Source organism: Phyllobates terribilis, unplaced genomic scaffold (genome assembly GCF_046119375.1).
Source record: "Phyllobates terribilis strain yellow unplaced genomic scaffold, ASM4611937v1 Scaffold_2__4_contigs__length_985480577, whole genome shotgun sequence".
Classification (NCBI taxonomy): Eukaryota; Metazoa; Chordata; class Amphibia; order Anura; family Dendrobatidae; genus Phyllobates; species Phyllobates terribilis.
In genome coordinates, this window is record NW_027362762.1 from 984,029,679 (window position 1) to 984,054,958 (window position 25,280).

General features: G+C 50.0%; 1 protein-coding gene across 3 annotated transcripts in view; it reads left to right on the forward strand.

Moving 5' to 3' along the window:
• The first annotated feature begins 4,670 nt into the window (after positions 1-4,670).
• The window catches only part of PKNOX1 (PBX/knotted 1 homeobox 1), an 84,014-nt gene continuing 63,404 nt past the window's right edge, over positions 4,671-25,280 (forward strand). For 2 of the 3 annotated variants that reach the window (XM_073668825.1, XM_073668826.1), the window contains exons 1-2: positions 4,671-4,816; positions 7,952-8,052. In XM_073668825.1, the coding sequence (XP_073524926.1) occupies positions 8,002-8,052 (51 nt within the window). In that variant the 5' untranslated portion in view covers positions 4,671-4,816; positions 7,952-8,001. The remainder of the gene's footprint in view (positions 4,817-7,951; positions 8,053-25,280) is intronic. The other variant, XM_073668827.1, reaches the window with a different exon arrangement.

The window sequence follows — 25,280 nt, forward strand, 5'->3', positions numbered from 1 at the left end:
TATGTCTTTTTTAAAATGTGCCCAAAACTGTACACAGTATCCAGATGAGGTCTGACCAAAGAGGAGTAAATGTATAGATGTGTGGGTGTGTATATATATACACTATGTATAGATGTGTGGGTGTGTGTGTATACATATACTATGTATAGATGTGTGTGTATATATATATACTATGTATAGATGTGAGTATATATATATATATTATGTATGTGCTGTGTGTATATATTATGTATGTGCTGTGTATATATATATATTATGTATGTGCTGTGTGTATAGTGGATATATATATATACTGTCTGTAGTCACAGCTGTTACATTCACGTTATATATTATGTATGTGCTGTGTGTATATATATTATGTATGTGCTGTGTATATATATTATGTGCTGTGTATAGTGGATATATATATATACACTGTCTGTAGTCACAGCTGTTACATTCACGTTATATATTATGTATGTGCTGTGTATATATATATTATGTATGTGCTGTGTGTATAGTGGATATATATATACACTGTCTGTAGTCACAGCTGTTACATTCACGTTATATATTATGTATGTGCTGTGTATATATATTATATATGTGCTGTGTGTATAGTGGATATATATATATACTGTCTGTAGTCACAGCTGTTACATTCACGTTATATATTATGTATATGCTGTGTATATATATATTATGTATGTGCTGTGTATATATATTATGTATGTGCTGTGTGTATAGTGGATATATATATATATACACTGTCTGTAGTCACAGCTGTTACATTCACGTTATATATGATGTATGTGCTGTGTGTATATATTATGTATGTGGTGTATATAGTGGATATATATATATATATACACTGTCTGTAGTCACAGCTGTTACATTCACGTTATATATTATGTACAGTACAGACCAAAAGTTTGGACACACCTTCTCATTTAAAGATTTTTCTGTATTTTCATGACTATGAAAATTGTACATTCACACTGAAGGCATCAAAACTATGAATTACCACATGTGGAATTATATACTTAACAAAAAAGTGTGAAACAACTGAAAATATGAAAACCATCAAGCGCTACAAAGAAACTGACTCACATGAGGACCGCCCCAGGAAAGGAAGACCAAGAGTCACCTCTGGTTCTGAGGATAAGTTTATCCGAGTCACCAGCCTCAGAAATCGCAGGTTAACAGCAGCTCAGATTAGAGACCAGGTCAATGCGACACAGAGTTCTAGCAGCAGACACATCTCTACAACAACTGTTAAGAGGAGACTTTGTGCAGCAGGCCTTCATGATAAAATAGCTGCTAGGAAACCACTGCTAAGGACAGGCAACAAGCAGAAGAGACTTGTTTGGGCTGAAGAACACAAGGAATGGACATTAGACCAGTGGAAATCTGTGCTTTGGTCTGATGAGTCCGAATTTGAGATCTTTGGTTCCAACCACCGTGTCTTTGTGCGACGCAAAAAAGGTGAACGGATGGACTCTACATGCCTGGTTCCCACCATGAAGCATAGAGGAGGAGGTGTGATGGTGTGGGGGTGCTTTGCTGGTGACTCTGTTGGGGATTTATTCAACATTGAAGGCATACTGAACCAGCATGGCTACCACAGCATCTTGCAGCGGCATGCTATTCCATCCGGTTTGCGTTTAGTTGGACCATCATTTATATTTCAACAGGACATTGACCTCAAACACACCTCCAGGCTGTGTAAGGGCTATTTGACCAAGAGGGAGAGTGATGGGGTGCTACGCCAGATGACCTGGCCTCCACAGTCACCCGACCTGAACCATATCAAGATGGTTTGGGGTGAGCTGGACAGCAGAGTGAAGGCAAAAGGGCCAACAAGTGCTAAGCATCTCTGGGAACTCCTTCAAGATTGTTGGAAGACCATTTCCGGTGACTACCTGTTGAAGCTCATCAAGAGAATGCCAAGAGTGTGCAAAGCAGTCATCAAAGCAAAAAGTGGCTACTTTGAAGAACCTAGAATATAAGACATATTTCAGTTGTTTCACACTTTTTTGTTAAGTATATAATTCCACATTTGTTAATTCATAGTTTTGATGCCTTCAGTGTGAATGGACAATTTTCATAGTCATGAAAATACAGAATAATCTTTAAATGAGAATGTGTGTCCAAACTTTTGGTCTGTACTGTATGTGCTGTGTATATATATATTATGTATGCGCTGTGTATATATATATATTATGTATGTGCTGTGTATATGTATATATATTATGTATGTGCTGTGTGTATAGTGGATATATATATATACACTGTCTGTAGTCACAGCTGTTACATTCACGTTATATATTATGTATGTGCTGTGTATATATATATTATGTATGTGCTGTGTATATATATATATATATTATGTGCTGTGTATAGTGGATATATATATATACTGTCTGTAGTCACAGCTGTTACATTCACGTTATATATTATGTATATGCTGTGTATATATATATTATGTATGTGCTGTGTATATATATTATGTGCTGTGTATAGTGGATATATATATATACACTGTCTGTAGTCACAGCTGTTACATTCACGTTATATATGATGTATGTGCTGTGTGTATATATTATGTATGTGCTGTGTATATAGTGGATATATATATATACACTGTCTGTAGTCACAGCTGTTACATTCACGTTATATATTATGTATGTGCTGTGTATATATATATTTATATATATATTATGTATGCGCTGTGTATATATATATTATGTATGTGCTGTGTATATGTATATATATTATGTATGTGCTGTGTGTATAGTGGATATATATATATATATACACTGTCTGTAGTCACAGCTGTTACATTCACGTTATATATTATGTATGTGCTGTGTATATATTATGTATGTGCTGTGTGTATAGTGGATATATATATATATACACTGTCTGTAGTCACAGCTGTTACATTCACGTTATATATTATGTATGTGCTGTGTATATATATTATGTGCTGTGTATAGTGGATATATATATATACTGTCTGTAGTCACAGCTGTTACATTCACGTTATATATTATGTATGTGCTGTGTATATATATATATATATATATATATTATGTATATGCTGTGTATATATATATTATGTATGTGCTGTGTATAGTGGATATATATATACACTGTCGGTAGTCACAGCTGTTACATTCACGTTATATATTATGTATGTGCTGTGTGTATATATTATGTATGTGCTGTGTGTATATATATATTATGTATGTGCTGTGTATATATATATTATGTATGTGCTGTGTATATGTATATATATTATGTATGTGCTGTGTATATAGTGGATATATATATATACTGTCTGTAGTCACAGCTGTTACATTCACGTTATATATTATGTATGTGCTCTGTATATATATATATTATGTATGTGCTGTGTATATATATTATGTGCTGTGTATAGTGGATATATATATACACTGTCTGTAGTCACAGCTGTTACATTCACGTTATATATTATGTATGTGCTGTGTATATATATATTATGTATGTGCTGTGTATATATATATTATGTATGTGCTCTGTATATATATATATTATGTATGTGCTGTATATATATATTATGTGCTGTGTATAGTGGATATATATATACTCTGTAGTCACAGCTGTTACATTCACGTTATATATTATGTATGTGCTGTGTATATATATATTATGTATGTGCTGTGTATATATATATTATGTATGTGCTCTGTATATATATATATTATGTATGTGCTGTATATATATATTATGTGCTGTGTATAGTGGATATATATATACTCTGTCTGTAGTCACAGCTGTTACATTCACGTTATATATTATGTATGTGCTGTGTATATATATATAATGTATGTGCTGTGTATATATATATATAATGTATGTGCTGTGTATATATATATTATGTGTGTGCTGTATGTATAGTGGATATATATATATACACACTGTCTGTAGTCACAGCTGTTACATTCACGTTATATATTATGTATGTGCTGTGTATATATATATATAATGTATGTGCTGTGTATATATATATATATAATGTATGTGCTGTGTATATATATATTATGTGTGTGCTGTATGTATAGTGGATATATATATACTCTGTCTGTAGTCACAGCTGTTACATTCACGTTATATATTATGTATGTGCTGTATATATATATATTATGTATGTGCTGTGTATATATATATATATATAATGTATGTGCTGTGTATATATATATATTATGTATGTGCTGTGTATATGTATATATATTATGTATGTGCTGTGTGGATAGTGGATATATATATATACTGTCTGTAGTCACAGCTGTTACATTCACGTTATATATTATGCATGTGCTGTGTATAGTGGATATATATATATACACTGTCTGTAGTCACAGCTGTGACATTCACATTATATATTATGTGCTGTGTGTATATATATATATTATGTGCTGTGTATAGTGGATATATATATATATACACTGTCTGTAGTCACAGCTGTGACATTCACGTTATGTGTGGCTTCTGATCGGTTATTTCGAGGTCTCCCGTTTCCTTAGAAGTAATCTTTCGCACTGCGCATGCTCACACACGTCCCTACAAGCCGTGAAGGCGGGAACCTCATTTCATATTCATGAGTCTTCATCGCCCCAGCCAATCAGCAGACAGACGTCTCAATGACTACAGCAGGCCCCGCCCGTAACGTGATGACGATTCCGGCCAGGCAGCCTCATGCTAATGTGCGGCGTGCAGCGTGATGACGTAGGCGCCCCTGCGGGTCCCGATTGCTGCAGCCGCTTGTCAGTGTGACGAAGATTGGCACCGGGTAAGCTGTCACTCACAGCGCCCGCCCGCCGGCCCGCGCCGCTCCCCTGCCCTCCTCGCCGCCCTCCCGCCCCGCACACCACACACACACGTTGCCATGGGCCCCCGAGTGCCCACTTCTCCGTTTTGCGCGCCCCCTGCCTTCCACGGTGCTGTCCTTGCGCGTCCCCGGGCCCTCCCCCTCCCTGTGCGCGATTCTGGGCCCGCCCTCTCGCGTGCACGCGCCTAACTGACATGACCGCGCCTTTTTTCTCCATCCAATCCAGCGCGTCGTGTCCAGCGCTCAGCCAATCACAGCGCGCACAGGGCTGTTGCCAGGGCTCCTGTATTGTGCCTGGACGGGCTAAACCATCGCGGCGGAGACTCGGGGGGAGTGGCCTCACAAGAATGGGGCGGGGAAAACTAGGAAAATGTGTGTGATGGAAACGCGTCCCCCCCACTGTGTGCACCCTGAAAACGCGTCCCCCTCACTGTGTGCACCCTGAAAACGCGTCCCCCTCACTGTGTGCACCCAGAAAACGTGTCCCCCTCACTGTGTGCATCTGAAAACGTGTCCCCCCCACTGTGTGCACCTTGAAAACATGTCCCCCTCACTGTGTGCACCCTGAAAACGCGTCCCCCTCACTGTGTGCACACTGAAAATGCTTCCCCCACTGTGTTCACCCTGAAAACGTGACAACCCTCACTGTGTGCACCCTGAAAATGTGTCCCCCCTCACTGTGTGCACCCTGAAAATGTGTCCCCCTCACTGTGTGCACCCTGAAAATGTGTCCCCCACTGTGTGCACCCTGAAAACGCATCCCCTCCCTCACTGTGTGCACTCTGAAGACGCGTCCCCCCCTCACTGTGTGCACCCTGAAAACATGTCCCCCTCACTGTGTGCACCCTGAAAACATGTCCCCCTCACTGTGTGCACCCTGAAAACGCGTCCCCCTCACTGTGTGCACCCTGAAAATGTCCCCCCACACTGTGCACCCTGAAAATGTGTCCTTCACTGTGTTCCCCCTGAAAACGTGCCCCACCCTCACTGTGTGCACCCTGGAAACGTGTCCCCCCCTCACTGTGTGCACCCTGAAAACGTGTCCCCCCTCACTGTGTGCACCCTGAAAACATGTCCCCCCTCACTGTGTGCACCCTGAAAACGCGTCTCCCCTCACTTTGTGCACCCTGAAAACGTGTCCTCCTCACTGTGTGCACCCTGAAAACGCGTCCCCCTCACTGTGTGCACCCTGAAAACGCGTCCCCCTCACTGTGTGCACCCTGAAAACGTGTGCACCCAGAAAACGTGTCCCCCTCACTGTGTGCATCTGAAAACGTGTCCCCCCACTGTGTGCACACTGAAAATGCTTCCCCCACTGTGTTCACCCTGAAAACGTGACAACCTTCACTGTGTGCACCCTGAAAATGTGTCCCCCTCACTGTGTGCACCCTGAAAATGTGTCCCCCTCACTGTGTGCACCCTGAAAATGTGTCCCCCTCACTGTGTGCACCCTGAAAATGCGTCCCCCACTGTGTGCACCCTGAAAACGCATCCCCTCCCTCACTGTGTGCACTCTGAAGACGCGTCCCCCCCTCACTGTGTGCACCCTGAAAACATGTCCCCCTCACTGTGTGCACCCTGAAAACGCGTCCCCCTCACTGTGTGCACCCTGAAAATGTCCCCCCACACTGTGCACCCTGAAAATGTGTCCTTCACTGTGTTCCCCCTGAAAACGTGCCCCACCCTCACTGTGTGCACCCTGGAAACGTGTCCCCCCCTCAATGTGTGCACCCTGAAAACGTGTCCCCCCTCACTGTGTGCACCCTGAAAACGCGTCTCCCCTCACTTTGTGCACCCTGAAAACGTGTCCTCCTCACTGTGTGCACCCTGACAATGTCCCTCACACTGTGTGCTCCGTGAAAACGTGTCCCCCCTCACTGTGTGCACCCTGAAAACGTGTCCCTCACACTGTGTGCACCCTGAAAACATGTCCTTCCTCACTGTGGGCACCCTGAAAAACCGTGTTCCCCTAACTGTGTGCACCTTGAAAACTTGTCCCTCACTGTGTGTACCCTGAAAATATGTCCCCTTCCACTGTTTGGACCACGAAAATATCTCCCTCTGCTGTGTGCACCCTGAAAACGTGTCCCCCTCACTGTGTGCACCCTGAAAACGTGTCCCCCTCACTGTGTGCACCCTGAAAACGTGTCCCCCTCACTGTGTGCACCCTGAAAACGTGTCCCCCTCACTGTGTGCACCCTGAAAATGTGTCACCCCACTATGTGCACCCTGAAAACTTGTCCCCCTCACTGTGTGCACCCTGAAAACGCGTCCCCCTCACTTTGTGCACCCTGAAAATGTCCCCCCACACTATGCACCCTGAAAATGTGTCCTTCACTGTGTTCCCCCTGAAAACGTGCCCCCCCTCACTGTGTGCACCCTGGAAACGTGTCCCCCCCTCACTGTGTGCACCCTGAAAACGCGTCTCCCCTCACTTTGTGCACCCTGAAAATGTCACCCCACTATGTGCACCCTGAAAACTTGGCCCCCTCACTGTGTGCACCCTGAAAATGTGTCCCCCTCACTGTGTGCACCCTGAAAACGTGTCCCCCTCACTGTGTGCACCCTGAAAACGTGTCCCCTTCACTGTGTGCACCCTGAAAATGTGCACCCTGAAAATGTGTCCCCCTCACTGTGTGCACCCTGAAAACGTGTCTCCTTCACTGTGTGCACCCTGAAAATGTGTCACCCCACTATGTGCACCCTGAAAATATGTCCACTTTCACTGTGTGGACCACGAAAATATCTCCCTCTACTGTGTGCACCTGAAAACATGTCCTCCTCACCGTTTGCACCCTGAAAACGTGTCCCCCTCACTATGTGCACCCTGAAAACGTATCCCCTTCAATGTGTGCACCCTGAAAACGTATCCCCCTCAATGTGTGCACCCTGTAAACGTGTCCCCCTCACTGTGTGCACCCTGAAAATATGTCTCCCCACTGTGTGCACAATGAAAACGTGTCCCCCACTGTGTGCACCCTGAACACGGCCCCCCTGACCTCGTGGTGCACACACGCAGTATTAGGAGGCGCTGCCAGTCCTGTGACCTCCGCCGGTGATGTGTGGACCCCCGTTATCCCTCCTGTCCCCCCTCAGGTCAGCGCACAGATCTGCCGCTCTGAGATGAGGTCAGCGGTGAATGCAGGATGATGTCCACTGAGCAGATGGGTATGGAGACCTACCCGGAGGAGCCGCAGGTAACTGGACAGCGCCCCCCGGTGGACATCCCCCTGGTGGACCCTGCTGCCCCTGCAGCACAGAGCGCCCCTGTCATCATGTGGGGCCTCCATGTAGTAACATTTTGTAGTACTGGTGATGCTCTGCGGAGAGATACATGAGGGTCTGCAGTGATGCTCTGCAGGGCGATGCTCTGCGGGGTGATGCTTTCCAGCAATGCTGTTTGTGTAATACTCTGCTGGGTTTTGTTGTACGACGATGCTCTGTGTCTGGTGCTCTGCAGTGATGCTCTGCGGGGTGATGTTGTGAGGAGCTGGCCTTGTTCTAAAGACTATTGGACCAATGGACGTTGTGAAGACCTGGGGTCTTCCGTGGGCGTAACGCTACTCAGACAACACAGGGCGAGGGTAAAACAGCGTGGCAATACTTTATTGAACCACAAGGCGGACAATAAACACACAGAACAGTCCCAGGAAATACCCAAGATGGTGCAACATTACACAGTCTCACCCTTCCTTCTCCACCTGCCTGGGATAGGACAGCTGCGACTTTGGAGACTTCCAGGGCCGACTACCTCATCCAACGGCCCGCCACTTCTGGCGGCCCCCACCGAGAGGAGGTAGCAGCAAGCTTAGAAAGCTAGCAGTCCATCGAGGTACAAGACCAGGAGACCCGAGGGTCCCACCCTGGCCTCTCCGAGAGTTTCCATGGGGCCAGATGACCGTCTGGTCCCAATGGTTCCAGGCGACCGGAGGGTCCCACCTGACAACCCCAAACAACATATCCATGGGGCCAGGTGACCTCATCGTCCCAACCTGGTCTCCCCAAATGTATCCATGGTCTCTCTGATGGTCAATGGAGCAGATCCGTATCTTTCCAGTCAGGGCAGACACCCTTAGGCCGGAATCATGTAGAATCCAAATCTGTGTCTCTTTGGATGGAGCCGCTGTGCTTCCAAGCTGATGGTCTGAGAGAGTCTGATATTTGATTCTCCCTGTAAAGTCGTTCTGATTCTGCTTGCAGCACTACAGACATCCCTGTTTATATTCACATCTGTGTAAGGTCATCATTCACAGGTCAGTGGTCAGGGATGAAGGTGAAAGGGCCTCATGACTCATTATTTGAGCATTTAATCAACTTGCATAGTTTGTATCCATCCTGCTCTTTAAATCAGCATCTAGCTGGCTTAGTACAATATGTTATTAGCATATTAACAAACATCAATGTTTCCAAACGAAGAGAAGTCATCATTCAGTTTTATACACATAATCGTATGTCCTTCTTGACCAGCCACAGAAATACACATACCTTCATAAGTCAACGAACACAACAATAGTGTATTTCTCTTGGCTTAAAAAATCTAATCGTCTGGCTGATTTAGGCTATGTGCCCACGATGCAGAAATGCGGCATATTTTTTCCGCTTCTCCCTAGCAGGAAAAACTCATGCAGATTGTACATGCGGATTTTGCGTGCGGATTTTGCGTGCGGATTGTGCGTGCGGATTGTACATGCAGATTTTACATGCTTTTTTCCTGCCAGGGACATGCGGATGTGAAGCGTTCTTCACTTGCATTTCTGCATGCAGTTTGTACATGCGGATTGCGCGTGCGGATTGCGCGTGCGGATTGTGCATGCGGATTGTGCATGCATTTTTCCTGCCAGGGACATGCGGATGTGAAGCGTTCTTCACTTGCATTTCTGCATGCGGATTGTGCATGCGGATTGTACATGCGGATTGTACATGCGGATTGTACATGCGTTTTTCCTGCCAGGGACATGCGGATGTGAAGCGTTCTTCACATGCATTTCCGCATGCGGGTAGTGATTTTAGCGTCACTTGGAAAGTGCTTGACAACTTGGTCACACTATATAAATCCATGCAACCGGCAACCGGCATATATAGTGTGACCGAGAGAATGGTAAAAAAAAGAATAAAAATGTTAAAAAATAAACATTATACTCACCTTCCCATGGTCCCCGGTGTTTTCTCTGCTCCGTCCGGTCTGTTGTATCAGTCGCGGTGGTGTCAGGACCTTCCATGACGTCATTGTGACAGGTCACGCGACCTCCGACGTCAGTGGTCGCGTGACCTGTCACATGACTAAATGACGTCATGGCAGGTCCTCACACCACCGCGAGCCGCCCAACACACCGGACGCATCGCTGAGGAGACCGGGGGACATCGGAAGGTAAGTATAATCTTTTATTTTATATTCTTTTTTTTTACAGTTTCTATGGTACCCGGGTGTGGATGAGAGTCTCTTCTTCTCCAGACCCGGGTACCATCTGCACATTGAATCGCTTAATATCCGCGTGTGCACATGTACTCATGTGGATATTAAGCAATTCAATGCAAGTCAATGGCGGCGATTACTCTGTGTGTCCGCAAAATTAATGGACATGCTGCTTATTTTTCCGCAATGATAATCCACAGCGGAAATTTCCGCAGCATGTGCACAGTACATGCGGATTATCATTGACGACCATGGGGCACGGATTACCAAGCGTTTTCTCTGCGGAAATTCTGCGGCAAAAACGCTTGAAAAACGCATAGTGGGCACGCAGCCTAAGATTATAAGCTGTATCGACACAATACATAAGGCCAGACCCAATATTGGTAATCAAGGAAGTCAATCAAGCCATTGTTCTCCCAGTCACTAGTCCCATTGTGTGGATGGGGATAGTAACTCCAGCAGAGCCATCACCACAGGGGGTCTCACATGCAGACCAGATGGGCTTCTGGAATATTCTTCATTGTTTGAGCTAAAAGCAAATGTTTAAGGGGGAGGGTGTAAACACTTCTGTCCATCCAGGGGGCCGATCCCAGGAGAGGGTGTAAACACTTCTGTCCATCCAGGGGGCCGATCCCAGGAGAGGGTGTAAACACTTTTGTCCATCCAGGGGGCCGATCCCAGGAGAGGGTGTAAACACTTCTGTCCATCCAGGGGGCCGATCCCAGGAGAGGGTGTAAACACTTTTGTCCATCCAGGGCGCTGATCCCAGGAGAGGGTGTAAACACTTCTGTCCATCCAGGGGGCCGATCCCAGGAGAGGGTGTAAACACTTCTGTCCATCCAGGGGGCTGATCCCAGGAGAGGGTGTAAACACTTCTGTCCATCCAGGGGGCCGATCCCAGAAGAGGGTGTAAACACTTCTGTCCATCCAGGGGGCCGATCCCAGGAGAGGGAGGATAATTAAGCTAGGTGTTTTAGTGAGAGTTGGTGTAGTGATGTCGAGGGGCTAGGATCGAGTTCCTGGAGCCCATGGATGGATGTTTGGAGATCGGTTGCCCACTGGGCTGGAGACACGTGCTACAGTTGTGGGATCTGTCGTCTGGATTTGATGAACTTTCTTAAGGACTGTTGCTGCCGGATACATGTGCTTCGGTCGTGTTATCTGTCATCTGGAGGAGCGTGCACTGTGACTACAGACTATACTGGAGGGAGATAAGAAATCTGTGGGCCAACCAAAGGTTGGGAGACGGTGTGTATCGCCTGGCACGGGGACAGTGGGACTACCGCCCCAGGGAGGGGTGAGACGGAGCAGGCACAGGCAGCAGGCCAATGAACAATCCAACAACCTTTATTGGGACTAGGAGAATATAACACCAAGCGTAGCTATGGTTCCTTAGAGTCTTCAAGGTAGCCACACAGAAAGGGCCAAATCCGGGGCGCCACCCGGTAATCCAAGGAAAATGCAACAACAGTCTCAGACTAAGTCCTTATATTCAGCAGAGTGGCAAGACATCACAATCCCACGTGGCAACTGATCCCCAATGTCCAATAGTCCATACCCGGCACCAGGATCTGGCCTCAGCACAGGTCCTAGCCCTTCACACAACATCAACTAACTCCAAACATGGGTCTTATTGTTCTCCTTCTCTGGGGATCAGCCCCCAGGTTGGGCAGAGATACTCACACCCCACCCTCTTACACATTTACTACAGGTAACTCAAAGAATGAAGAATCTTCTAGAACAGACCAGTGTATCCAGTCTCCTGCCGGTCTGCAGACTTGTGTATTTAAGGGAAGCCCTATGCCATAGAGGAACAAAGACCCCCATGCCCCCACCAGATGCAGGACAGAGAATGCTAATGTAGGCCTGATTACAGTATGGTCCATGAAAGCAGGCTGAGGTGGGGGGCACTCTGTCACAACCCCTTCCCCTCTCAATTTGTGTACAGACTAGTGATCTCAACAGGTCGCTTGTCAAGTACGCGTAGACTCGGCAGCCAGGACTCATGACTCCTCCTGTCTGGACAATCTATCAGCATTTTGGTGCTGGTTCTCTTTTGTATATCATACAATAAAGTTACAGGGCTGAAGGTCCGGGCTCCATTTCGCATCCTCTTTGACTTAAACGCTGATTCCTGCACCCACAAATCGGCACTGTAGATCTCCCACATCATTTCCTAGGACAATATCTGCAGGCAGGCCACTCATCACCCCAACCACGTATTGCTTGACCCCAAAGCCAAAGTCCAGTTCTACATTTGCTTTTGAGATATTCCTCCATTGGCCTCCAGCTAATTCAATGGTAATCCCAGGTTCTTGGCGTATTGCCTCAGGCCGAACCACTCTGGGATCAGCTATGGTGAGAAATGCCCCAGAGTCACAATACCGAAGAACTCTCCGACCGTCCAGCACGACCTCCTGTAAGTGCTGTCTTTGATTATTAGAGGAACTTGTGGCTGTGGCCCGCACCCCATAAACCCCTAATGGTCGAAGATGGGTGTCTGAGTCAGTAGGCAAGTCAACTTGGAGGGGTGACACCTCTTCCTCCATGATATTTGGTTTTAAATAATTTATAGGCCGATTTGGTGCAGGGTCATTCTTCAGTTGACCATGAGGGCAGGTATCTTGCAGATGCCCAGGCTGCCCACATCGGTAACATCTGCGCTGTGTCACACTCCTTCCCATTTGCATTGTGGGGAAGGAGGTAAGGGACCCTGGAGGCTGATATTTCTGTGAAGGTACATAAGGTGTTTGTTGGGGTTGAGGACGATTCCTCCACTTGATAGCTGGGCACGTGGCCTGCAGATGCCCAGGATGCCCACAACCATAACACCTGCGCTCTACTACATTCTCTCCTTGTAGCCTTCCAGAGGATGAGGTAGGACTAGCTGGAAGGTGATTCACATGGGTATCAACATGAGGTGGTGGTCTAGTGGGACAGCAAACCTTAGGGACTGAAGGACAAGGGACCACCGGTGGTGGGGTGCTGGTAGCTTTTTCTTCATCCACCAGCAGCTTTTTCCACTGAGGCTTTATGGTGAGAACCTCTTTAGCTAAAGCGGCAGCTTGTTCTACTGTCGCTGGTTTTCTTTCGTGCACCTGACGCGCCCCCTGGGACATATTCCTTTTTGAGGGGAATACCCGGCACCGGATCAGATGGGGGGTTGTAGTCTCCGAGCGGCTGTGACCCGGCCCGTGCCCAGGGCGTCAAGCTCAGTGTTATGTGGCAGTCCTACAGATGTTATTAAGAGTTCTTTTGTGTCGACTACGCCACCCGTTGTGATGCGGTCACTGTGGCCGCCGCTGCAGCAGGGTCCGCTGAGGCTGATGGTGGATGCGCAGCTTGGTGGGATAACCCCCAACGGGAGGGGTATAGCCTCAGGGGGGACAGGTGCAGAGGATGGGGGTTGTGGTGGTGCAGTGCAGACGGCAATGAAGACAGAGTCGGGTTGTGCAGTTAAGGGTGTTTACTTACTGCAGATGTTGTACTGGTCACTCCAGCTTCGAGTGACCACCCGAGCCGTGCTGCGTCCACCAGGTCCTGGATTCAGCCAACCCCCAAACAAGTCCGGAGCGTGGCCCTGAGCTCTCCTTCTGTCCCTTTCTCTGGCCGTCCCCACCAGTGATCCACCTAGGTCCAGCTCCCTCGGGCCTCCTGTTGGGACACCCTTGGCCTTGGGTTCCCTGACCCTTCATGTGGTGTGCCTTCGGGGTGGATGTGATGGGTGGCCGTGGCAGATGCTGCCCACGGCCTCCGGTCTCTGGCTAGGGTGTGTTTTCTGCCCCCACCAGCTTGGGATCCGGTACCCTGTGCCGACTCCTCACCCGGTGCTTTAATTTGGGTTCTTGGGTCCTCTCTGTTTTCCCCTCTGGGTACTCCTTCTCTGCTCCTCTCTCACTCAGGGTCTCTCTCTTGCTGCAGGCTGACTTCCTCTCTGCTTGCTGTCTGCTCCTCTGCAGCTGTCTTGCTGTCTCCAACTGACTTGTTCTCTGCATCTGACCCTGTTCTTAGTTGGTGCCCACCTTATATACACCCTCTATGTGTGAGCTCAGGTGACCAGCACCCAATGAGCTCCTATCTTTACCCAGGCTGCTCCCCCTATCTGCCCCTACACTACATGGGATGTACCACCCCCCTCCCACTCCAGCCAGGAACAGACTCGGTCGTACCTGCACATTTCTAAGTGGGAGTACCGTCGGCCTGTTCCCCGGAAATGGGATGTGTGTAGTGCATGCAGCCTACCGAGCTCAGTTCCACTCTCCATCCTTGCCCGGGAGTGGAATATCACACCTCTGGGTTGAGGTGCAATACCCCTGTAGCAGCCGAATCCTCAGGGTGCTACATTCCCCCCTGGTAAACCACAGCACGTCCTCGGGCTGTAAGACATAAATAACACCAAAACATACATTTTTTTTTTTTTCATAAACATATAAAACATATAAAATATTATATATATAAAACTTTTTATATAAACATTCTCGTCGTCTCTTGTTTCAAGTTCCTCCTCCGGACACTGTGCAACGTGTGTCCGGGAAAAGTGCGACAGTCTCTTAGAAAAACTGGTTTTCCTATAAAACCGGTAGGGGGCGCTTTAGGAAGCGCAACTATATACAGGGGACGTTGGCCGCTCTCAGTCCTCGGCCAGGTAGAGGGAAGGGAATGGCTGCTCACAGTCCTCAGCCTGTGGGATGAAGGGGTTAACGGGTCACTCAGCTGGTCCCAACGGGGACTATATATATGTATCAACAGTTTCTTTATACCCCGGTCGGGTAACTATTTACATCACTTCTCTGCCGCACTCAACGGCGTCTTCCTCCTGCTCTTTGCTTATAGCTGGTTGTTACTTCAGACCCGTCCGGGTCCTCTTGCTCCTCCTCCCCGCACTGCAACTCCTCCTCCGTCAGGCGGTGTACGTGGAGGGCGTAAGGTCCTTTGGCACACTTGTGCCGGGTAAAGGTGACCTCGTCTCCGATGTAGAGGTCACGACCTCTATGCCCCTCCGGCAGATGGGACTCCACGTCTCTGCGCGTGACAAAGACGTCGCCGGGGGTGTTGTTGTCTCGAATGAAGCCCCACCCATGCTGCAGGTTAAACTTTATTACAGTCCCGGTGGTACGGGGACTGTGCGCTGCACGGGGGTCCCTCCTGGTCCGGCTCTTCTGCTCGGCGCTCCTTATTTGGGCCTGTTGTTCCCGGACCCGCCTCTCTCTCCGCTCCCTCGCAAACTCTTCGAGCTGCTGTCGGCAACACTCAGCGCGCTCTGCTGCAGCTGCCCTAGTTTCCTGAGTGAACCCCATTAGATCTTCTCCGGTGGGGTCCCACTCAAACTGTGCTTCCTCTAGTGGGGGCGAGATCCTTCTTACGGGCTTCGGAGCCGGAATCAGGGGTGCACACATGGCCCCAACCCTCCTCTGATGCTCCAGTTCGTAATACTTCTGGGGCCAGATGAAAGGCTGCCCGTCCGGCCACGTGTGCTGGGCAAACAAGTCCTCTCCCAGACGCGGCACCCTTGGTTTTACGGGTGCGGGCGCGGTGGTGGTGGCGCCCGGGTTGCCCAGGCCTTGCGGCCAGGCCTGGGGCACCTGGAAGGTGAAGGGCACCGTTAATACGGCGGCGCCCTGGGCTACCTGGCCTTGCGACCAGGCCGGAGGCTCCGCGGAGGTAGGGGGCGCTGTTGGTGATGCGACGCCCGGGAATTCTAGGCCCTGCGACCAGGCTGGTGGTACTTCCTGCTTGGTCACGCTCGGGGTCGAGGCGTGTGACGTCACAGGGGTCGCGGCGGCTGCTTCCGGTTGGGGCCTAGTCTGCGTCGGTGACATGGCGTTTTCGGGCACAGCAGGGGGACTTTCGGGCTCTGCGACGGGGAGCTGGGGCAGGTAAGCGGTGTCACGGCTTGGGGTATAGGCGTCCCCTTTACCTGCCTCCATGCGTTCGGCTCCCTCCTCGGCGCCGTCTCCGGCCTTGGGTCCTCCCGCGCCATCCTCAGAGGCGGTCTCCTTCCTCATCTCGGCTGGCGTGCTCCGGGTCTTGGTTTGCTGGGCCATCTCCCGGCTCCACTCCGCCAATATCTCGCGCTGTACCCGGGCCATCCTCCGTGCGAGGCCCTCCAGGGCAGTCTGTGCACACTCCCGGTCTCGGGGGAGCTGTGCAAGGACCTCCACTAGGCCTAGTGGGGTCGTGGTGTCCAGCAGGCTCCTGACCAACGGGTCGGTGCTGCTCTGCTCTTCTTCCAGCAGGCTCCTGGCCAGCGGGCCGGTGCTGCTCTGCTCTCTGGACATCTCCGGGTGAGCTTCTCTGCTACTCCTCTCCAGACTTCTTGCCTCCGGGTGCGCTCGCTCCAGACTGCTCCAGGCGGCACCCATCTTCGCTCTTTTCTTTCGTCTCCTCCCACTTAGAGGGCGGTCCCAGGGCAACTCGGTGACTGTCAGCTCCAGGGGCAGTTCTTTCACGCTGACAGACACCTCCAGCATCACAGTCTCTGTTGGTGGGGGCGGTTTCCACTTTTGGCGCCATTTTCTGTCCTGGCCCACGATGGGAGGCGGCCTCCTGCCCTCCTTTGGCACGCCCATAATGGCGTCCGCTGCTCTTCCAAGGCGGGAAATCTTCGGATTTGGCGGGAAGCGTCGCCCAGTGGCGGGAAACTCTGCAGATGGCGGGAACAAGCTGGAAATGGCGGACAATCGGCGGGAAACGACTTGTGATGGGGTCCGATGGCGTGGACCCTCCGGAACCGGCGGGAGACTTCTTTTGAGGTAAACTTGCACTTTCCTTCAGGCACGCAGTACCCGGGTGTTGCGGGCACGTAATCCTGCCGACTACGCCAAAGTTGACGCGCCCCCTGGGACATATTCCTTTTTGAGGGGAATACCCGGCACCGGATCAGATGGGGGGTTGTAGTCTCCGAGCGGCTGTGACCCGGCCCGTGCCCAGGGCGTCAAGCTCAGTGTTATGTGGCAGTCCTACAGATGTTATTAAGAGTTCTTTTGTGTCGACTACGCCACCCGTTGTGATGCGGTCACTGTGGCCGCCGCTGCAGCAGGGTCCGCTGAGGCTGATGGTGGATGCGCAGCTTGGTGGGATAACCCCCAACGGGAGGGGTATAGCCTCAGGGGGGACAGGTGCAGAGGATGGGGGTTGTGGTGGTGCAGTGCAGACGGCAATGAAGACAGAGTCGGGTTGTGCAGTTAAGGGTGTTTACTTACTGCAGATGTTGTACTGGTCACTCCAGCTTCGAGTGACCACCCGAGCCGTGCTGCGTCCACCAGGTCCTGGATTCAGCCAACCCCCAAACAAGTCCGGAGCGTGGCCCTGAGCTCTCCTTCTGTCCCGTTCTCTGGCCGTCCCCACCAGTGATCCACCTAGGTCCAGCTCCCTCGGGCCTCCTGTTGGGACACCCTTGGCCTTGGGTTCCCTGACCCTTCATGTGGTGTGCCTTCGGGGTGGATGTGATGTGTGGCCGTGGCAGATGCTGCCCACGGCCTCCGGTCTCTGGCTAGGGTGTGTTTTCTGCCCCCACCAGCTTGGGATCCGGTACCCTGTGCCGACTCCTCACCCGGTGCTTTAATTTGGGTTCTTGGGTCCTCTCTGTTTTCCCCTCTGGGTACTCCTTCTCTGCTCCTCTCTCACTCAGGGTCTCTCTCTTGCTGCAGGCTGACTTCCTCTCTGCTTGCTGTCTGCTCCTCTGCAGCTGTCTTGCTGTCTCCAACTGACTTGTTCTCTGCATCTGACCCTGTTCTTAGTTGGTGCCCACCTTATATACACCCTCTATGTGTGAGCTCAGGTGACCAGCACCCAATGAGCTCCTATCTTTACCCAGGCTGCTCCCCCTATCTGCCCCTACACTACATGGGATGTACCACCCCCCTCCCACTCCAGCCAGGAACAGACTCGGTCGTACCTGCACATTTCTAAGTGGGAGTACCGTCGGCCTGTTCCCCGGAAATGGGATGTGTGTAGTGCATGCAGCCTACCGAGCTCAGTTCCACTCTCCATCCTTGCCCGGGAGTGGAATATCACACCTCTGGGTTGAGGTGCAATACCCCTGTAGCAGCCGAATCCTCAGGGTGCTACACACCCATTCCCTGATCTCAGTGGGGCATTTGACAAAGAACTGTTCTTTTAGTATGACCTGGAGGATGGTCTCCCGAGTTAAGGCCCCCTCTCCCTTCAGCCAGCGATGACACACCTGTTTGACGCCATTTTAAAAGAGCCTTCCCCATTACAGGCTAAAGAGCGGAACTGAGTCCTGTAAGTGTCTGGAGTAACCACATAATGTTCCAGGATGGTGTCCTTAATATCCTCATATTCACGGTACCACCGATGGTCCATAGCTCGATATGCTTCCGCAGCTCCACCCTCTAAGAGCCCACCAGATGCTCCACCCTCTAAGAGCCCCACCAGATGCTCCACCCTCTAAGAGCCCCACCAGATGCTCCACCCTCTAAGAGCCCACCAGATGCTTCACCCTCTAAGAGCCCACCAGATGCTCCACCCTCTAAGAGCCCCACCAGATGTCTGATCCGCTCCATTTCTGGAACTTCCATTAACTGAGATTGATGTTCAAAGTCTTGGAAGAATCCCTCAATGTCCCCTGAAGCCTCAATAAATGACTTAAAGTCCTTGTGGGACACTATTGGGGCTTCCCTCATGGTGGGTGCTGTGATTAATGTCTGCCTGGGGCTTCTAGCTGCTTCCACAGCGAGCTGCCTTTCATCAGCTCTGCGAATGGCCTCCCGTTTTTCTTCTATGATGGCTTCATCCCCAAGCAATGCCACCTCCTCTTCATACCACACAACCCACTGACTTTTTCGAGTATTTACCTCCAGGTACCGTTGTAAAGATGTGCGGTTGTGGATTTTAATAATCACCTAGGCAGGTTATCGATGCCATTAGTTTTATTCCTTCCGACCACGGTGAACAGCAATTCCAGGTAAATGTCCAACAGGCAATTCTCTTAGTCCTTGAGTTTCCAACCTGGTATCAGTAGTTCCACTACCCCGTACCAGGTGATACCCACTGTCCCCCAACTTTTGGTGGGCTCACAGCTTTTTGTATCTCCCGCCGGTATATTGGCAGTCACAGCATATGCTCCTTCTTATGATGGATATCACGACCGCAGCCCGTGATACCACCCAGCTCTCAGTCCGACCAGCAATGCCTGTTCTCCTTCTCCTGCACAGGGTTCAGCCCCCTGAATCAGCAGAAGAGCTCACCCCTCCCTCCCCCAGGTAATCGTGCCTTAGTGGAGATATTTTCTCAGGTGGAACCCATCCTCTGGGTTTGCATGTGAGACCCCCTGTGGTGACGGAGAGAACAATGGCCCAAGGTCTCGGAGATATGGTCACTGAAGGGAATAGATACCTGAGGTTGAACTGATGAGCAAACAAATCACTAACAAAACACAAAATTAAGATTGATGAAAAGGGGTGCTCAGTGCTGGAAAAGTATTTAGAAAGTGGCCAGGTCCTCACACTCCTCCCCCACTTTTCCAGCACGGCCAGCGCTGGTCTCCATTTCCTGGGATTGACTATCCACCTTCCTCTGGCGGCAATTACCGGGGTTCAGGGCTTCCTCAGTTTGTCTCAATAGGCCATCAGCGTTGCCATGGTCTCTCCCCTTTTTGTGAGAAATGGTAAAGTTAAACGGTTGCAATGCCAAGCTCCATCGTAATAATCGCCCATTCTCCCCCGCCCCCCGGTGCAGCCAGGTCAGTGGATTGTGATCCATTACTACGGTGAATTCCCTCCCATACACATAGGGTAATAGTTTTTTCAGTGCCCAGACAATAGCCAAGCATTCCTTTTCTATGGTGGCATATGCTTTCTCTCGGTCTAACAGTTTCCTTGAAAGGTATACCACTGGGTGTTCCTGCCCTGTGCCATCCACCTGACTAAGGACAGCGCCCAACCCACTGTCTGAGGCATCAGTCTGCACCAGGAACCTCTTGGTGTAATCGGCAGCAGCCAGCACGGGGGCCCCCGCCAGGGCTTGTTTAAGCTGCACAAAAGCCTGTTCACATGGTTCAGTCCATTCTATCTGTCTTTGGAATTTCTTTGTCGTCAGGTCAGTCAGAGGCTTTGCTATAGTACTGTACCCTGCAATGAATTTTCGGTAATACCCGGTGGTACCCAAGAAGGCTTGCACTTGCTTTTGGTTGCGTGGTCGGGGCCACTGAGTTATTGCTTCCACTTTGGCTGGGTGAGGCTTTATCATACCACCCCCTACTCGTTGTCCTAGGTACTGGACCTCAGCCATCCCCATTTGGCACTTGTCTGCCCGGATGGTTAACCCAGCCTGCTGAATGCGCTGGAGTATCTCCCTCACATGCTGCAGGTGCTCCTCCCAGGTCTTACTGAATATGGCCATATCATCCAGATAAGTCTGGGAGAACTCCTGACAGCCTGCAAGCATGACATCCACCATTCGTTGAAAGGTAGCTGGTGCATTCTTCATCCCAAATGGCATGACCGTAAGTTGGAACAGACCAAAGGGAGTGAGGAAAGCTGAACGCTCCTGGGTGAGAAAGGGATCTGCCAGTATCCTTTACTGAGATCTAAGGTGGACACAAATGTTGCTCCCCCCATTTGGTCTAACAGATCATCTATTCGGGGCATGGGGTAGGCATCAGTGATGGTTATCTCGTTCAGCCTCCTGTAGTCTACGCAGAACCTTGTGCTCTGGTCCTTTTTCGGAACAAGGACTGCGCTGGCCGCCCAGGGACTGCACGAGGGAACCACCACTCCCAACTCTAACATTTCTTCCACTTCCCTCTGAATCATCTGCTGAACCTCGGGTGCCACTCGGTACAGCGGCTGTCGAATCGGCCTCGCTGTCCCAGTGTCCACTCAATGCTCAGAGTGGTCCGGCCAGGCTGGTTAGAGAAGAGCCCACCATACTGGTCTAATAACTCCCGTAGTTGGCTGGATTGGGCAGGGGAGAGATGGTCCCCTAAGGTGACTTGCTCCACCCCTCCCTTTTCTATGGTGTGCTGTAATAAGTCCAACAGGGGATCAGGTTCTGAGGCATCTGGAGGGGGACAGTATATAGCTACCGCACATGTATCTCTGGCCTGGTACCCTTTTAATCGGTTAACATGAATAACCTTAGTTTGGGTGTGGTGTGTGTCGAATGCTACCCGATAGGTGACTGCACCCTTTTTGTCGACTATGGTATAAGGACCCTCCCAGTTGGCCTGTAACTTGTCATGGCGGACGGGATATAGTACCAGCACTTGTTGGCCTACTGTGAATTCTCGGGGCTGGGTGCCCCTATCATAGTAGGTTTTCTGTTGCCCTTGTACCTCCCCTAGATGTACCCGTGCAAGACGCCCAAGGTGTTGTATCCTCTCTCGCAACTGCCTCACATAGCGGAGCACTGGCACCCCCCAAGAATCTGATCGGTCTTCCCAGTGTTCTCGCACCAAGTCTAGCGGGCCCCGAGGCTGCCTGCCATATAAGAGTTCGAATGGTGAAAACCCGGTAGAAGCCTGTGGCACCTCTCTGTAGGCAAACAGGAACTGGGGCAGAGCTTCTTCCCAGTCTCCCCCCTCTGCCTCTAAGTATGCGCAGATCAACCGTTTCAGGGTCCCATTGAACCGCTCACAGAGTCCATTTGTTTGTGGGTGGTATGCAGAGGTGAACACTGGTCGGACCCCGGACCGACTCCACAGGGTACGCAATACCTCACCCGTGAATTGGGCTCCCTGATCCGAAACAACCTCCTTCGGGAAACCCACCCTGCTAAATATCTCAACTAATGCGTGGGCCACCCTTTTTGCATCTATTCCTCGGAGAGCTACCGCCTCAGGGTATCGGGTGGCATAATCTACAACCGTTAATATATATCTCTTCCCTGAGCAACTGGATCGAGGCAGGGGACCTACCAAATCCACCCCTACCCGTTGAAAAGGTTCTGCTATTAACGGCATGGGTTGTAAAGGAGCTCTGCGCGGGGGGCCTCCCACTCTTTGACAAGTCTCACAGGAGCTTACAAACTTTTTTACTTCAGGGGTCACCCCGGGCCAGAAGAACCTGCTCATAACCCTGCGTTGGGTCTTCCTCACTGCCAAGTGTCCCCCTAATGGACCTTCGTGGGCTAAGGACAGAATATCCCTTCTGTATTTCTCCGGCACCACCAACTGCGTTATCTCGCCCTCTGTGTCTCGTGTCACCCGATACATCAACCCCCTTTCCCATATAATGCGGACCCCCTCTTCAGACCCTTCGGCAGCCGCTGCACTCCTCAATCCCGCTAGGGATGGATCTCCCTGTAACTCCTCCCTGATGTCATTTACCTCCCCCAGGTCACATTCTGTCATGCTAACATCCGTTGTATTTTGTGCATTACTCACCACTGGCGGGGGGGTTGTCAGCATGTCGAGATCACTCTGTTCCCTCTCGGCTGATGCAGTGTGAACTGGTCCTTGACTTCGGGTTACAACATTGGCCCAGTCGCAAACCAACCCTGCTCCTAGGTTGTTTCCCAGCAACACATCTACTGGTAGATGCTGAACTACTCCTACATCCACTATTCCATGACTGTGACCCCAGTCTAAATGTAGTCGGGCCCTTCGAATGTTCAGAGATTCTCCCCCAGCTACGGGGACTAACATCCGGCTTGCAGGAACAATACATTGGTCCGGTATTAGGTGGTCTTTGATCAATGTGACTGAGGCTCCGGAGTCACGGAGCCCCACAGCCTCCACGCCCTCTACCCAGACCGGCTGCAGATGCTGGTTCATGGTCGCTGAGGTGTCCCATCTAGTCCGAGACACTTGTCCTTGTACCACATATGCCTCTTCCTCTTCTGGTCGGGGTAGTGGGATCCTCTCTCCCTCAGTATTCCAGCCCCATTGCTGTACAGTGTTCACTTGTTGGGGACGTGGATGATGTGAGCTAGACCGTTCCCGGCATTCCCTGGCAAAGTGTCCCATGCGTCCACAGTTATGGCAACTTAACCCTCGTCGTCCTGACGTGGGCCGTACTTGGGGGCTTGGGAAACCTACCCCTCTTTGTAGAGTACAAAATCCCCGCAGTGCCTCCTCTCGGTGGTCCATGGGTCTCACTGGCCTCCGTGTAAGCCCTGGTTCCCGACTCACTGGGGCTGTACTTCCACGTGGCCCTGGTCGATTGGCAGACCAATCATCAGCCAATCTGGCAGCCTCATCCAGGCTGAGTGGTTTTCTATCTGCCACGACATTCTTTTAAATTACCTGGGAGCTTTGACATAAATTGTTCCAGCATGACTATATCCATTACATGTTCTGCTTCCCGAGCCCTCAGTCCTTCTATCCACCGAGTGCATGCCGTACGTAGTGTGTTGACAAACTCCCGATGTGTGTGTGCAGTGGGCTCATCAATATCCGAGGTGTCCTCATTAAACTGTGGTATATCTCGGTACCTTAAAGATGCAGGCCCCTCTCTCCTGTTATCCATTGTCCTCTGCTCTGGGGCGGGTGGGGTTATCGCTACATGCACACCCAGATATTTGCTAAGCACTGCCGCCCGCTCCATCTCCGTAGCGCGCTCTCCTAGCGCGTCCAGCATCCGCCTCAACTCAGTTGGTTGATCCTCTGCCATCTGGATGACAGTCCTGGGCTGCTGTCCCTTATCCACTTCTGAACTGACCTTCTTCTGTGGCTGTTCACGGTCCCAATCGTCCAAGCGTTGTATTAGGGTCGCCCGACTGTCCTCCGGCAACCACTCTAATTCTCTCCCAGAGCAAAGAGCTCTCAGCTCCTCCTTCTTGAGCCTCTTGTAGATGGAGTCTGCCATCTCTTCTGCCAAGTCAGTAACTTTCCCTGGTATGCTGCCAAAGATAGGTGATCCCACCGCTGCCACCACTTGTAAAGATGTGCGGTTGTGGATTTTAATAATCACCTAGGCAGGTTATCGATGCAATTAGTTTTATTCCTTCCGACCACGGTGAACAGCAATTCCAGGTAAATGTCCAACAGGCAATTCTCTTAGTCCTTGAGTTTCCAACCTGGGATCAGTAGTTCCACTGCCCCATACCAGGTGATACCCCCTGTCCCCCAACTTTTGGTGGGCCCACAGCTTTTTGTATCTCCCGCCGGTATATTGGCAGTCACAGCATATGCTCCTTCGGATGATGGATATCACGACCGCAGCCCGTGATACCACCCAGCTCTCCGTCCGACTAGCAATGAATCTTCTCTTTCTCCTGCACAGGGTTCAGCCCCCTGAATCGGCAGAAGAGCTCACACCTCCCTCCCCCAGCTAATCGTGCCTTAGTGGAGATATTTTCTCAGGTGGAACCCATCCTCTGGGTTTGCATGTGAGACCCCCTGTGGTGACGGAGAGAACAATGGCCCAAGGTCTCGGAGATATGGTCACTGAATGGAATAGATACCTGAGGTTGAACTGATGAGCAAACAAATCACTAACAAAACACAAAATTAAGATTGACAAAAAGGGGTGCTCAGTGTTGGAAAAGTATTTAGAAAGTGGCCAGGTCCTCACAACCGTCTTTCCTCCAGTTGCTCTGGAAATCCTTCTCTTCTGGAATCTTGAAGGCTAGCTCCATCCAAAGCCTCAATTAGTTGCTCTTTGGACAGTCCTTTGTAACTGACCCCTGTGACAACACATCTTTTCTTCTTAATTATGACAGACATACATTCTTATGGCAAGAGCAGTATACCTTTATTTTTATATTGACCTTTTAACCTGTGATCTTCTTTGGTTGATAACACAGGCTATTGTTTGAATAATCCTGAATGTTGACACTTAAGTTATGATGTACTGTAACCTATTCGCTGCAAATCTTGCAAGATAGCGACATGGAGCACTACTGTGATAATATGCTGATTATGTATTATAGCAGCTAAAGGGAGTTGTTGCTTTGCTGAGCATTGGAGGACAAACTATGCAAGTTGATTAAATGCTCAAACAATGAGTCATGAGCTCCTTCCACCTTCATCCCTGACCCTTAATCTGTGAATGATGGCTGGAAGGACAATTGTGATCTATAAAAAGGGGGTCTCTGCCTCTATTC